This window comes from Pantherophis guttatus, chromosome 10, assembly GCF_059756535.1.
Source record: "Pantherophis guttatus breed Tessera chromosome 10, ASM5975653v1, whole genome shotgun sequence".
In the NCBI taxonomy this organism is placed as follows: domain Eukaryota; kingdom Metazoa; phylum Chordata; class Lepidosauria; order Squamata; family Colubridae; genus Pantherophis; species Pantherophis guttatus.
In genome coordinates this window covers 19,102,738-19,117,531 of record NC_142072.1, presented here as the reverse complement: position 1 = coordinate 19,117,531, position 14,794 = coordinate 19,102,738, and the positions used below count along the sequence as shown (strand labels likewise).

General features: G+C 42.6%; 2 protein-coding genes across 9 annotated transcripts in view; one reads left to right on the top strand and one right to left on the bottom strand.

Moving 5' to 3' along the window:
* The window catches only part of STPG1 (sperm tail PG-rich repeat containing 1), a 67,155-nt gene extending 56,560 nt beyond the window's left edge, over window positions 1-10,595 (bottom strand). For 4 of the 6 annotated variants that reach the window (XM_060691444.2, XM_060691442.2, XM_087876279.1 and 1 more), the window contains exons 1-3: window positions 6,782-6,913; window positions 3,879-4,034; window positions 2,437-2,540 (exon numbers count right to left, since the gene is read on the bottom strand). In XM_060691444.2, the coding sequence (XP_060547427.1) occupies window positions 2,437-2,540; window positions 3,879-3,951 (177 nt within the window). In that variant the 5' untranslated portion in view covers window positions 3,952-4,034; window positions 6,782-6,913. Of the gene's footprint in view, window positions 1-2,436; window positions 2,541-3,878; window positions 4,035-4,926; window positions 5,110-6,781; window positions 7,056-9,709; window positions 9,990-10,338 lie in introns of those variants that run through there. The other 2 variants (XM_060691440.2, XM_087876278.1) reach the window with 2 other exon arrangements.
* Window positions 10,596-11,415: 820 nt separating this feature from the next.
* Window positions 11,416-14,794, top strand: part of NIPAL3 (NIPA like domain containing 3) — a 34,631-nt gene continuing 31,252 nt past the window's right edge. The window contains exon 1 of one of the 3 annotated variants that reach the window (XM_034413476.2): window positions 11,416-11,724. The gene's annotated coding sequence lies outside the window, so the exon portion shown is untranslated. Of the gene's footprint in view, window positions 11,725-11,834; window positions 12,072-14,794 lie in introns of those variants that run through there. The other 2 variants (XM_034413478.2, XM_034413477.3) reach the window with 2 other exon arrangements.

Sequence of the window (14,794 nt, the reverse complement as noted above, 5' to 3'; positions counted from 1 at the left end):
GTCCTCTACTGGTCAAAAGGAAAAATTATAATGGCAAAATAGAAGAATCTTGCTTTAACTATCTTATCAGTTTCAGCTTCTTTTCCAAATGATTGTTTCCCGGATTCTTGGTTTCACCCATGACCATTCACTTGAAATAAAAATCAATTTGGAGATCTGTTTATAATAGAAAACGTGGGTGCTCCATCACTAGTGGATTTAAGAAGAGGTTGGACAGCAGGGGTGGGTTCTACTTACCTTTACTACTGGTTCGCATCGCGTCCGCGCCCACTCTTCTGCACATGCGCAGATCACCTATGATGACGTCCAGGTCAGTGGGCGGAGCCTCCCACTGGTTTTACTACTGGTTCTTGCGAACCAGTCCGAACAGCCATTTGTCTGAAATTGTATAGGATCTCCTGTTTAAGCAGGGGGTTGGACTAGAAGACCTTCAAGGTCCCTTCCAATTCTGTTACTCTGTTCTGTTGTGTTAAAGGCCTTGAGTTGTTATGGAGCTTACAGAAGCTGATTTTTGGATTTGTATGTACCTTCTGTATCCAACAGACCTTTATTTCCCAACCTTGGCAACTTGAAGACCTGTAACCTGCACAATCTCAGAGAGACTTCAACTCCCAATATTCCGGGGGTGGAATCCAGCAGGTTCTGACAGGTTCTGGAGAACCGGTAGCAGAAATTTTGAATAATTCGGAGAATTGGCAAATGCCACCTCTGACTGGCCCCAGAGTGAGGTGGGAATGGAGATTTTGCAATACTCTTCCCCCAGGAGTGGGGTGGGAATGGGGATTTTACAGTATCCTTCCCCTGGAGTGGGGAGGGAATGGAGATTTTGCAGTATTCTTCCCCTGCCACGCCCACCAAGCCATGCTCACCAAGTCACACCTTGCCTACCAAGCCACGCCCACAGAACTGGTAGTAAAAAAATTTGGATTTCACCACTGCAGTATTCCTATACTGACTGGGGAATTCTGGGTATTGAAGTCCACACATCTTACAGTTGCCAAGGTTGAGAAACACTGCAACAACGAATGGCATCATTTTCCTCCAGCATTACACAGCAATCAACCATGACTTCACTTAAAGGGAACATATAGTTATCAACTAACAATAAATCACCAACTATTCACCAACAGGAAGTTCAATGAGCACGGAAAAAGAACAGCAGATTCCCAATTTGCTGCCCATTCCATAATTGTCAACATCAATTTCACACAGGAAGCAACCAATATCTAGATATGAATCAACTACCACATCATCAGCCAAATAAATAATTCCCCGATTGCAAGATACTAGTCACTGACAAAACAACACCGCTCACAGAACCATCACCTTGAAATATGTCAACCGATCAACTAATCAACCAACTTCTGGTCTGATGGAGTTACCTACTAGAACAGGAGTGTCCAATCTTGGCAACTTTAAGACCTATGGATTTCAACTCCCAGAATTCCCTGACCAGCCATGATTGGCTGACTAGGGAATTCTGGGAGTTGACGTCCACAAGTCTTAAAGTTGCCAATGTTGGACAGCCATGTACTAGAATAATGAAAACTCTACAGCACAAAATCCAGATTCCAAGAACACCGATGATACAACATGGCAACCCTCAGCTACACAGCTTTGCAACCAGGTTACATTCCCTAATACAGTGATTTTTGCCATCGTGTGCCAGGAGAGGGGCGGGGAGGCGCACACACACGTGCCCACAGCCATAATTCTATGCGCCCCGTCCCCGTGCATACACACATGAACTCCTCCCCCACTACTCCTGGCACGCAATGGCCCAGTGAGCCCATTTTTCTCTCTCACCTGGCTCCAGAGCCTCTCTAGGAGTCTGGGGAGGGCGAAAATGGCCTTCCCCATCCCCCTGGAGGTCCTCCAAAGGCCAGAAACGGCCCGTTTGCCAACTTCTGGTGGGACCGGAAGTTGGCAAACAGGCCATTTTCAGCCTCCGGAGGATCTCCGGGGGGGTGGAGAAGGCCGTTTTCACCGTCCCCAGACTCCTAGAGAGGCTCTGGAGGCTGGGGACAACAAAAAACGGGCCTTCTGGTCCCACCGGAAGTTGGCAAATGGGCCATTTCTGGCCTCTGGAGGGCCTCCAGGGGGTTGGGAAAGGCCATTTTCGCCCTCCCCAGACTCCTAGAAAGGCTCTGGAGCCAGGTGAGAGAGAAAAATGGGCCTTCCCCACCACCCCCCGAGGCCCTCCAGAGGCAGGAAACAACCTGTTTCCCTACTTCTGTTGGGCCCAAAAGGCCTGAAAATCAGCTGGCCAGTGCACACATGTGCACCGGAGCTGAGCTCGTGTGCCCACTGATATGGCTACACGTGCCACCTGTGGCACGCGTGCCACAGGTTCGCCATCACAGCCCTAATAAGTCCCTTCATAATCTCCAGACTCGAAGAGATGGGCAAAAGTCAGGAAAATGAAACATCTCTTACCTCAGTATATTGAAATCTCTTTGCCTGAGAATTGAAGCCTATCTTTTCAGTGTTGGAAATCACTTTGGCATAGCATTTGAGAGGGATGGAAGAATAGGGTGCACCTAAGAAAGAAAATCAATGAGCATCAGGTGAGGATGGAGCAAAGCCAGGTTCAAATTTCTGCTCAGCCATGAAACCCATTGGATGGGTATAGCTTTGCCATTCAATTTCGGCATTGCTAAGGAACTGCAGTGTTTCGGGATACCTGTCTACAGGTAGTCCTTGATTTACAACTATTCATTCAGTGACTGTTCGAAGTTAACATGGCTTTAAGAAAACAAACAAAACACAATTACTTTTATTTCTACTTGGAAACCGCTTCTGGACTTTGTGCTTCAAGTGGAAAAAAATGTAACTTTGATTTTGGGTTTTACCGATTAGATAGATTTGTTGTTATAGAAATGACTAGTTTTAAAGGTAAAGGTAAAGGTTCCCCTCACACATATGTGCTAGTCGTTCCCAACTCTAGGGGGCGGTGCTCATCTCCATTTCAAAGCCGAAGAGCCAGCGCTGTCCGAAGACATCTCCGTGGTCATGTGGCCGGCATGACTCAATGCCAAAGGCGCACGGAACGCTGTTACCTTCCCACCAAAGGTGGTCCCTATTTTTCTACTTGCATTTTTTAAGTGCTTTCAAACCGCTAGGTTGGCAGAAGCTGGGACAAGTAACGGGAGCTCACCCCGTTACACGGCACTAGGGATTCGAACCGCTGAACTGCCGACTTTTCAATCGACTAGCTCAGTGTCTTAGCCACTGAGCCACCGTGTCCCTCTGGCTAGTTTATACTATTATGTAAAAGTAAAAAGCTGAGGTTTTATGTTACTATCTTATTCTACAGCACCAAAGAGAGTTGGAAGTCAATGCCTTTTCTTTCTTTTTCTCTTTATTTCTACACTTTTCCCTTACTTTTTCCCTCTCCTATTTTTCCTATTATTTGCTTTTGTATTTTTTTTATTTCATATTATAAACCGAATAAAAAGGAAAACAAAGTGATTAAAAAAGGATTGGTTATCCCTTTTTTCAAAGCCATTTAACTTTGAACGGTCACTAAACATCTGGTCTTAATCAAGAATTCCCTGCACTAGCACCACATCACTATAATAGAAATGTAACATATACTACTCTGGTTTCTCTTCAGATAGTAAAAATCTTTTGTTAGGGCAGATATAATCTTGGGGCAATGGATTAAGCCAGGGGTGTCAAACTCATGGCATCGCATTGTCGTCACATGACGTATCGTGACTTTTTCCCCCTTCGCTAAACCGGGGGTGGGCGTGGCCAGCACGTGACGCATCTAGCCTGCAGGCCGCGAGTTTGACACCCTTGGATTAAGCTATTTCTAAACTTCCCATTCTCTGGTCTGGCTTCTACCAGGGCAGTATTTAGATTCCATGTCTTACCTCTTTCTGTATTGTCAGGAGTTGGATTCAGATTAGCAGGTTTAGTTACGAAGGCCTGAGACGCCGAACTCATGTCAAAGTTGGTCTCTATGACAGACAATTATTGCAAACTTGGTGAGTGGATCCTTCTTCACTCCATCATCATGCTTCTAAAAACTGAGCGCACACATCACGTTATTACAACCAGGTAAGATCAGAAAGGGAGCATTTTATAGCCACTAGAAGCAGGGGTGCTATTCAGCCGGTTCTGACAGGTTCTAGAGAACCGGTAACAGAAATTTTGAGTAGTTCGGAGAACCAGCAAATACCACCTCTGGCTGGCCCCAGAGTGGGGTGGGAATGGGGATTTTGCAATATCCTTCCGCCAGGAGTGGGGAGGGAATAGAGTTTTCGCAATATCCTTCCCCTGGGAGTGGGGAGGGAATGGAGATTTTGCAGTATCCTTCCCCTGCTACGCCCACCAAGCGACACCACACCCACCAAGCCACACCCACAGAACCGGTACTAAAAAAATTTGAATTCCACCACTGACTAGAAACACAGAACCATTTCACTGGCCCAGTTTTTGCCAATGGGGGGAAAAATGATACCTGCTTGCTATTTGGAAATCGACCATTTTGCCAACTTTGTTGGACAAAACTAAGACAATGCGTCAACGGCAGGATGCATTTTCAGTCTGGGTGGTGGCACCATCTACAAAGGTTCCCTTCCTGCTTCATCCTATTACAGAGTTTCTCAACCTTGGTAATGTTAGATGTGTGGACTAAAGCAGGGCTGGGCATGGTTAGTTCTTGGATGGGAGCCCACTCAGAAGTCTCCCAACTGTAGGCCTGATTGCAAGCCAAAAAAAATATTCCAGTGACAACAAACTTGGAAATGATAGCTAAGAAAACTGAATAGTCACTCCAATAAAATTGTTTTCGAGACCCATTTCTAAAATACGTGATTAATTTATCTTCCTTGGCAGATAAAGGAGTGAGGGCTGCAGCTGAGGGAATACTTTTCAATATACCCTCCCTTGATTTTGTTTGGCTTAAGATGGTGTTACCTGGAATTTTAGACTTCGTTATTGGCTTTTTAATAAAGGAGATATTAGCATTTTAGCTTGACGTCCCTGCATTTTTTTCTTGAAGTTCAGGAAACCATGTTTTCCTTTTAGCCAAAAAAAAAAAAAAAAAGCCATTTCTTCTTTTGGTATGCAACAGTGGTGGGTTGCTCCCAGTTCTGTCCAGTTCTTTAGAACCGGTAGTAAAAGAGCCGTGAGGCACCGCCCACCTGCCCGGATGTCATAATTGATGATCTGCACATGCGCAGAAGCTCCCATTGTGAACCGGTAGTAAAGGTAAGTAAAACCCACCCCTGGTATGCAAGAACTTGTCTTTACAACAATTAAATAAAAGGGAGCATATTCTGGAAGTCCTTCAATACATTTGCAAATATTAAGAAAGATACAAGCTCAACTAGAAAGGGGGGTGACATAATCCATAAATTTGCCAATTGTGCAATGTTATCAAAGATCTCTACTGTCCAACTCTCACATCTAATTAAGGTCTCCGATTGTTCAATTTGTTGCTTTCAGAAGCTTCACATATAAATGAATGGATCTAACGTATTTAATTTCTATTATTTTTAATATTTTTTAAATTGTTTTTTAATGTTTTTGCTTTTACAATGTTGTAAACGACCCAGTCATCTGAGAGTGAGATGGACAGCATATAAATTTAATAAAGAAAGAAACGTATCATTTGTTCCTGCACCCTATAAAAAGACTAGACATTCCCCCCTCACCTTAATAAAGCTTTTTGCTTTGCCTGGAGGATTCATAACTCTTGTTTTCGGGAGGGGGAAAAAAAAGCCATCTTTGCAAAAATTAATCTCTCTCCCAAATTCAAATTGCATTTTTATCAGTTCCATGCCAAACTTGGAGCCTGAGTTTTAAAGGCGACAATAGGGCAGAGCAATGGTGAAATCCATTTTTTTTTTACTACCGGTTCTATGGGCATGGCTTGGTGGGCGTGGTGTGGCTTGGTGGGTGTGGCAGGGGAAAGATACTGCAAAATCTGCATTCCCATCCCACTCCAGGGGAAGGATATTGCAAAATCTCCATTTCAGTGGTGGTTTGCCCCCGGTTCAGACCGGTTCGCAAGAACCGGTAGCAAAACCGGTGGGAGGCTCCACTCACCGACCCGGGTGTCATCAGGAAGCTTCTGCGCATGTGCAGAAGCGTGCATGCCAGTGGTGGGTTGCCCCTGGTTTGCACTGGTTCTATAGAACTGGTAGTAAAACCAGCGAGAGGCTCTGCCCACCGACCCTGATGTCATCAAAACATTTCTGTGCATGCGCAGAAGCTTCTGCACTTGCGCACGAGCAAAGCGAGAGCGTGCGCGCAGCCCCGTTGCAAACCGGTAGTAAAGATAAATAGAACCCATCCCTCCTCCATTCCCACCCCACTCTGGGGCCAGCCAGAGGTGATATTTGCTCCAAACTATTCAAAATTTCTGCTACCGGTTCTCCAGAACTGTCAGAACCTGCTGGATTTCACCTTTGGGGCAGAGACAAAATCCAACAGGTTTTCTCAGATACTGTGATTCAATTCCTTCCCTGCCATTTTCTTGACTTGGCTTTCCTTGAAGAGGTGACACCTTTTCTCTGATTTTGGAATGGGGATTGTGTCTGATTTGTAATTGCGTTTTTTTGGGGGGGTTGTTTAAATATTTGGGCCACACTTATGTCAGAAGGGTTTTGTAAGCCCTGCGGAAAAGGATCTTGGGGGCTGCCTTGGGTGGTGGGGTTGTAGGTTGCCCACCCCTGTCTTAAGACTGCATCTGTGGACAATATGCTCACCATCTCTGCATGGACAGGTTTACCTAGAAAAGGCCCCCTCCCTGCTGCCAATTGCTTACCTGGTTCCCAGAGCTACCTCTAGGCGAGACACTGGAGCATGTATACCACCTGTTGCCCTAGGCAACCGGAGAACAAAGGCAGCTCCTCCAATTCGTTCCACTCCTACTTCCGCTAGTTTCCAAATGGACCAATCACAGAGCAGGACTCTGGAGAAATATTTTCTTCCAGACTCAGCTGCTTGGGTTGGGATGCTCTCTTGGGAAAGCAGCAAAACAGCGATTTTTAAAAGGCGCCCATCCATTGCAGCTTTCCTATGATACAGTATCTCAAGACCTAAAATGAACAGTTAACATCAAAAACATCACCAAAAAAGCACAACAAAGAATGTTCTTTCTGTACCAACTCAGAAAGCTCAAACTGCCCAAGAAGCTGCTGATTCAGTTCCACAGAGGAATTATTGAGTCTGTCATCTGCACCTCCATAACTGTCTGGTTTGGCTCTGCAACCCAACAACCCAACAGACTTCAGAGGATAATTAGAACTGCAGAAAAAACAATTACTGCCAACCTGCCTTCCATGGAGGACCTGTATACTGCACGAGTCAAAAAGAGGGTTGTGAAAATATTTACAGACCCCTCGCATCCTGGACATAAACTGTTTCAACTCCTACCCTCAAAATGAAGCTATAGGGCACTGCACACCAGAACAACTAGACACAAGAACAGTTTTTTCCCGAACGCCATCACTCTGCTAAACAAATAATTCCCTCAACGCTGTCAAATTATTCACTAAGTCTGCAGTATTATTACTGTTAGCCTTCTCATCATTCCTATCACCAATCTCCTCCCACTTATGACTGTATGACTGTAACTTATTGCTGTATCCTTACAATTTATATTGATTGTTTCCTAGTATGGTTTGATCGCTTGTTTGTTCCCTGTGACTATCATTAAGAGTTGTACCTTAGGATTCTTGACAAATGTATCTTTTCTTTTTATGTACACTGAGAGCATATGCACCAAAGACAAATTGCTTGTGTGTCCAATCACACTTGGACAATAAAGAATTCTATTTTATTCTATTCTATGTATGTGATATATATATATATATATATATATATATATATATATATATATATATATATATATAATGATATATTGTATAATTTCATATCATATAGCGAGAATGCGGAAGAGACAGCAAAAAAACTGATTACAGAATTATAGATGTCAACTGGTGCCAATTTTTTGGAGATATCTATAACAATTATTGGAAAAATACATTTACTCACATACTTATCGGCTCTTCACTCGTGTAAATCAGGGAGTGACCCTAACGGTTTGAGATTATGTATTTTCATAACAGGGATGTTATTATTCATGATTAATGTCAATATTATTTTTAATTTATTGTATGTCTATTGCTGGTCGATGACCGTAATAAAGTTTTTTTAAAAAAATTCATATCATATAGCAATAGCATTTAGATTTATTTACCGCTTCAGAGTGCTTTACAGCCTTCTCTAAGCGGTTTACAAGAGTCAGCCCATTGCCCCCAACAATCTGGGTGCTCATTTTTAATCATGTGTATTTGATCCTAGACTTTCTCAAGCTGGGTGATCAGCTCAAATCTTATGGAACTGGTTGGGTTTTTTTAAGTGCCAGATGACCCAGGTATTTTCTGTGGTGGGTGAGTAAAGATAGACTTTACTGCTCAAAGCAAGTTTGTTTTATAACTTTTATTCCCTCCTTCAGAGGTGCATCGGTTTAATGATGCTTTTCCTTGTTTAACAAATTGTTAAATATTCCCTCCAATATTTTAAAGATTTTATTGTATTTCTACCAAACCCAGAAAATGCCCATTTTGACTATAAGCCCTCCAATACGTTATAGAATAATGATGTATCTTGTTTGAGATAAGAATAAATGCCAGCAATATATCCTTTCGTTGCCTAAGTGCAAAGATATTGGGGGGAAACGATTTCTGACTTTCTCCCTTTTGTGCTGCATAGAATTGTTACTAAGTTAGAGGATCCAGTTCTCTGGAGAAAACTGCAGTGGAAGATGGAAGGAAACAGAAGAGGACAATCAGGAGCAAGATGGATGGACTCAGAGTGACCGTGGGTACAATATTGGAAGATCTGAAAAAAAATCAGGTTAGGGACAGATTGTCATGGAAAAAATCTAGCTATATGGAAAAAAATATCAATTTCCACAATGGAAAAACCGATGGAAAAAATGATGGAGTTGGCAGAAATGACAAAATTATCAGCTTTAATTAAAGAAAAGAAGATATCCAGGTTTGTTTCTCCTTGGAAATCTGCTCTGGACTTTATATCCAAAACTGAAAGATATGAAACTTTGATTTTGAGTTTTGATTATTAGGTTAGTTTTTTTTTTATTAAACATTTTTTAAAAACAAAAAGAAAGCTTTAACCCTTTTTCTGTTTCAACAGTTTTGCATCAGTCAAGAATTTCATACTTATACATTTTTTCCTCCCTTATTCCTACTATATTTTATACTTCTAATATTTATTTATTTACATATATACATAACAATACCTGTGTACCCACTTCTATTTCTAAAGTTTTTGTTTCCTCATATTAGCAATTATACTTCAACTCCTATTTCGACCATTATTTAATTTTTCCCTTTATCTCTCTCCTCCAACCATTCATACAATTTCTCCCACACTAACTAATATTCTGTTTCCTCTTTTTCTTGTATCTCCTTTGTTAATTTGTCCATCTCCGCACATTCCAAAAAATTTTGGATCAGATTATCTTTGGATGGTATATCATCATTTTTCCAATTCTGAGCGTAGAATATGGATATGGATAATTAAATAATTAGGTTAGTTTGTTGTTATAGAAGTGGCTTTACTTTGTACTCCCTTCCCCTTTCTTTTCCCTCCCCTGTTCCCTGATTACCTTTTTTCTATTTATATTTTATATTATAATAAGCTTTAATAAAAAGAGAAAATCTACCTTTGTGGTTATTAGGAGTCGAAAAATGACTTGATGACACATTATGATATACAACTAAGGTGCTTCCTACTAGTGATTTTACATCATAGCAGGTTAATGTAAAATTCTAAACTCAACAGAAGAGAAAATTTGTAGTTCAGGCTTCAAGTATGGAGTCCTTGGTGCTCTTTGAACTTGGTGGGTTTTTTTCCAGATATCGCACTGATGATGTTGGACAATGAAACCGCTGCAATATTTGAAGGGTTGTCACACAGAAGAGTCAACCTATTCTTCAAAGCACCTGAGGGCAGGACAAGAAGTAACAGACAGAAGCTCATTAAAGGAAGACCCAACCTAGAATTAAGGAGAAATTTCCTGACAGTGAGAAAAATCAATCAGTGAAACGCCTTGCCTTCAGAAGTTGTGGGTGCTCCCATCACTGGAGGTTTTTAAGTAGAGACTGGGACAGCCATTCATCTGAAACGGCATAGGGTCTCCTCCTTGAGCAGAACCAAAGACCCTACTGCTAAACCTCAGTCAGGTTTGACCACCTGCTGCCAGACATTTGCCCCCGTGCCCACTAGAGGCCGCCCAACTCAAAGGAAGGCGCTACCTGTGTCCAGCCCCCCATCCCACCCCCAGCATCTCACCCTCTCCGAGCCGGCTGCAGTGATGACAGAGGAGCCGCGCCAGCTTCCGCCCGCTTTGCTTCCCTCTTCCTTCTCCAGCGTTGACCCCGACTTAGGGGAGAACCTGGAGAATGGGTATGTACAGATGGTACCCTTATCTCTAAGCACCTGCACGGCAGTGGAAAGTCCCCAGGAGAACGCCTAATGCCATCCCCACCCCCCAAGAACCTCCCTGTGCACCAAGAACATCTTGATATCTACTGTGTGCCAGATTTTCTGGATGATTCCTGTATCTCTGATGTGCCAGCCTTGCTGGGTGGAGTATAAAGAAAGGTATAAATATACGAATCTCTGTTTGTGTGTGTGTGTTCGGGTCTTCCTCTCTGTTAGAGGGGCCCCTGAATAAACACATAATCTAAAACAGGGGTCTCCAACCTTGGCAACTTTAAGACTTGTGGACTTCAACTCCCAGGATTCTTCAGCCAGCTTTGGTTTGCTGGCTGAGGAATCCTGGGAGTTGAAGTCCACGAGTCTTAAAGTTGCCAAGGTTGGAGACCCCTGACCTGGAGGACTGAGAATCTCCCCAGACATTCCCAAATGGCTGTTTTGCCCTTTTCCCAAAGGGGCCTCCAGGTTGGGGTTTTAAAGTTGCCAAGGTTAGAGACTCCTGATCTAAAAGGCAATTCAAATTCAATTCAAATCTTTATTGTCCGTGCCCAACATATGCAAAGCTGGCTGAGGAATCCTGGAAGTTGAAGTCCACAAGTCTTAAAAGTTGCCAAGGTTGGAGACCCCCTGATCTAAAAGGCAATTCAAATTCAATTCAAATCTTTATCCTCGGTGCACAACATAGGTACAATGAGATTGGTCCCTCAGTGCACCCCACAACCCAACCCAACACAACACAACACAGAAGACAGAAAATCCCATACCCAATAAATCATATTAACAACCCACCCACCCCACCAGTCCTATTGCACCTGCGTGAACATGTTACACCAGGGGGTCCCCAAACTTGGCCGCTTTAAGACTTGTGGACTTCAACTCCCAGAATTCTCCAGCCAGCATAGCGTTAAGCATAGCTGGCTGGAGAATTCTGGGAGTTGAAGTCCACAAGTCTTAAAGCGGCCAAGTTTGAAGACCTCTGTGTTACACAGTTGCGCCGGCCCTGCCAGCCCATCTTTGGTCTTTGGTCTTTGGATCTGCTTGCCAAACCATCACCTCCCCAGCTGGCACCAACCCAGGCCAGCCGGCCCTTGGAGAAGCCAGAGATATCCGGGGCGGGGGAGTGGCGGCTTCCGGATCCAATCGGACGCTTGTTTTGCTTGGGAGACCCAGAAACCGGCTGCTTGTTTTCTCTCCTGGGCTGCAAAGGCAGCAGCAGCAGCAGCTGAAAAGCGGAAGCAGGTGAGAGTGCGAGGTGCTTGTCAGACGACCGGAGTGAAGACTTTGTGGTCTGAAAGATGGGTGGGGGATGGGGGTGGGGGAAAAAGAGGGGTGGGTTATGCTGATCTAGCAGCCCCGGAGCCAGGAGCTGCATTTATTTAGGATTTTTGACTCACCTGTGCCACCCGGCAGAGGCCACCTGGGTGATTGCTGTAAAAAAAAAAAGCGATTTCCACCCCGAAGCTGCAGTGGGAAAGTCCTCGAGATAAAAAGCGGAGGGAAATCCTCGTAGGAAACTTTGACCGACCGGTCCCTGATCCCGGGCTTTAGCGAAGGTTTCCTAAAGGACTCCAGAGAAGGGATTTCAGGTGAGGCAAGCTCCTTTGTAAAATGTTGCAGAAAGGGTGGGTTGTGTTTATAGGTGCACGGGGAAACTTAAAAAGGACATCTAATATACTCTGTGTGTGTGTGTGTGTGTGTGTATCGATATATATCTCTATATATATCTCTATATCTATATCTATCTATCTATCTCTATCTATCTATCTATCTATCTATCTATCTATCTATATAGAAAAGGACAAACAAAAAGTTGGAAAGAGAAAAGGGGTGTAGCAAGGAGGAAAAATAAAATTGGGTACTTGTGTACAAGAATAGAATAGGAATAGAAATAGAAATAGAAATAATAGAAATAGAAATAATAGAAATAGAAATAGAAATAAATAGAATAGAATTCTTTATTGTCCAAGTGCATAATTTGGAATTTGTCTTTGGTGCATAAGCTCTCAGTGTACATAAAAAGAAAAGATACATTCGACAAGAATCATAAGGTACAATTCTTAATGATAGTCATAGGGTACAAATTAGCAATCAGGAAACAATATCAATATAAATGGTAAGGATACAAGCAACAAAATTACAAGAAGGGACAATCAGTCATGTGTTTTAACCCTGATTCTTAGAATGGAAAAAGTTGAGATGAAGGGAGGTTGGATGGATGGAGGTTTCTTAAATTTGATGCGTTTGTGTTTTTGTAAAGGAGTATTCTAAAACTGCAGTTTTCAAACGTTTTGGTCTTGTGCCCTCCCCCTCCTCCCTTTACAGTCTAAAAATGATGGAGGAACCCAAAGAGATTATGTGGGGTTATAGCTGTTCATGTGTGTGATGTGTTAGAATTTAAAACTGAGAAATGTTAAGATGTTGTAATATTTATTTTACTTCACAGACACCCCCCTGCCCTCCCCCAGAAATGGGAACTGCAGGGTTGAAAGTTGGGTACAGTACTGATATGAAATTGGCAGAGGTGGCAAAACTGACCACTTTGATTAAAGAAAAGACTTTAGGCTGATTTTCTTTTTACTTGGAAACCAATTATGGGGCTTTTGTGAGAAAGGGAAAGAAATGAAATGTTGTTTTGGGGTGTGATGGTTAGTATTACAGCCATTTGTCTGAAATGGTATAGGGTCTCCCACTTGAGCAGGGGGTTGGATAAGAAGACCTCCAAAGCAGGGGGTGAAATCCACCAGGTTCTGACAGGTTCTGGAGAACTGGTAGCGGAAATTTTGAGTAGTTTGGAGAACCAGCAAATACCACCTCTGGCTGGCCCCAGAGTGGGGTGGGAATGGAGATTTTGCAGTATCCTTCCCCTGCCATGCCCCCAAGCCACACCACGCCCACCAAGCCATGCCCACAGAACCGGTAGTAAAAAAATTTGGATTTTACACCACTGTTCCAAAGTCCTTTCTAACTGTTATTCTCTGTTGTTGTATTAATTATCTGGGGTTATAGAAATAATGTAGACAAATGTAACCTTAGAGTAAGCGTTTGATTATTATTTAACTATTTATCATATCAAAGAAAGTCAGAAATCATTCCTTTTTATTTTTCTTTCTTTTTGGAATTTTATCTTTTTGTCTTGGTCTTTTATTTGTTAATAAATTTTACAAATAAATAAACACATACAGGTATCCTAATTTATCATTGTAATAGAGCCTGGAATTTCCACCGTAAATCATAACAGACATAAGTCAAGGCACCTACATGACTGGATGTGATTGTATGACTTTTTTTTGCTGTAGTCATTAAATGAGTGTGGTGGTCATTAAGTGAACAATAACAATAACCTCTAACAGCTAGAGGCTAGCTGAACCTAACTCTAATGTTAAACAAATCAAATGTATTCTTATGGGTATTTTTTGCTGGAAATCAGCCAAAAGGCCAAAAATTGGCAAAAAATGCGACCACAGAATGTTACTAACTTAAGAACTGCAGTGATTCATTTAACAAGTGTGGCAAAAACAGTCATAACATGGGGCAAAATTCATTTAACAAATGACTCACTTAGCAACAGAAATTGGGGTTTCCAATTGTGATCATAAGTCGAGGCCTATCTGTATGCACCTCCAGAGAAGAAAAACTCACCTGTTCTTATCAAATTACGTATGTTTACCCTTAAGATGTTTCTCTCCAAAACCTGTTTCCCTGCTGTTTTTGTCTCCTGACCCTGGTGTACTGTCCTTTGGAGCAAAACAAACAAATCTCTATTTTCAGCATGACCACTCTGTGGAAGTTTCGAGATGGCCATCAAATCTTCTCAACCATCTCCTCTTCCGGTTTAGCCAGTGCGTTCTAGACAAGGCAGATGCCAAGAACAGCAGCTGGAAGTTTCTGCACTCCGATCGTGTCCAGCTGGATAAGGTTCAGTCACTCTCTAGAGCAGGGGTCCCCAAACTTGGCAGCTTTAAGACTTGTGGACTTCAACTCCCAGAATTCTCTGGCCAGCATAGCTGGACCTCTGCTCTAGAGACCCATAGAGGTTTTGCCCATAGGCAAATCCTTAGGATTTGATCTGTGATGGTTGTGTTATTTTATTTATTTTATTTATTTATTTTATTTTATTTTGTTGTTCAATTAAATTTATTGCCCACCTATCTTACCACAGAGAAACTCTGAATGGCCTTACAGAGGCAATTGGAGACAAGGCTAGCCTTTGAAACAGGATGTTTTAATAGGAGAGTGCGGAGTGCTGCTTTGGATCTAGTGGGATTTACAAGGTAGCAACTGAAGCTCCAGGGAAAGGCCAAACACCTGT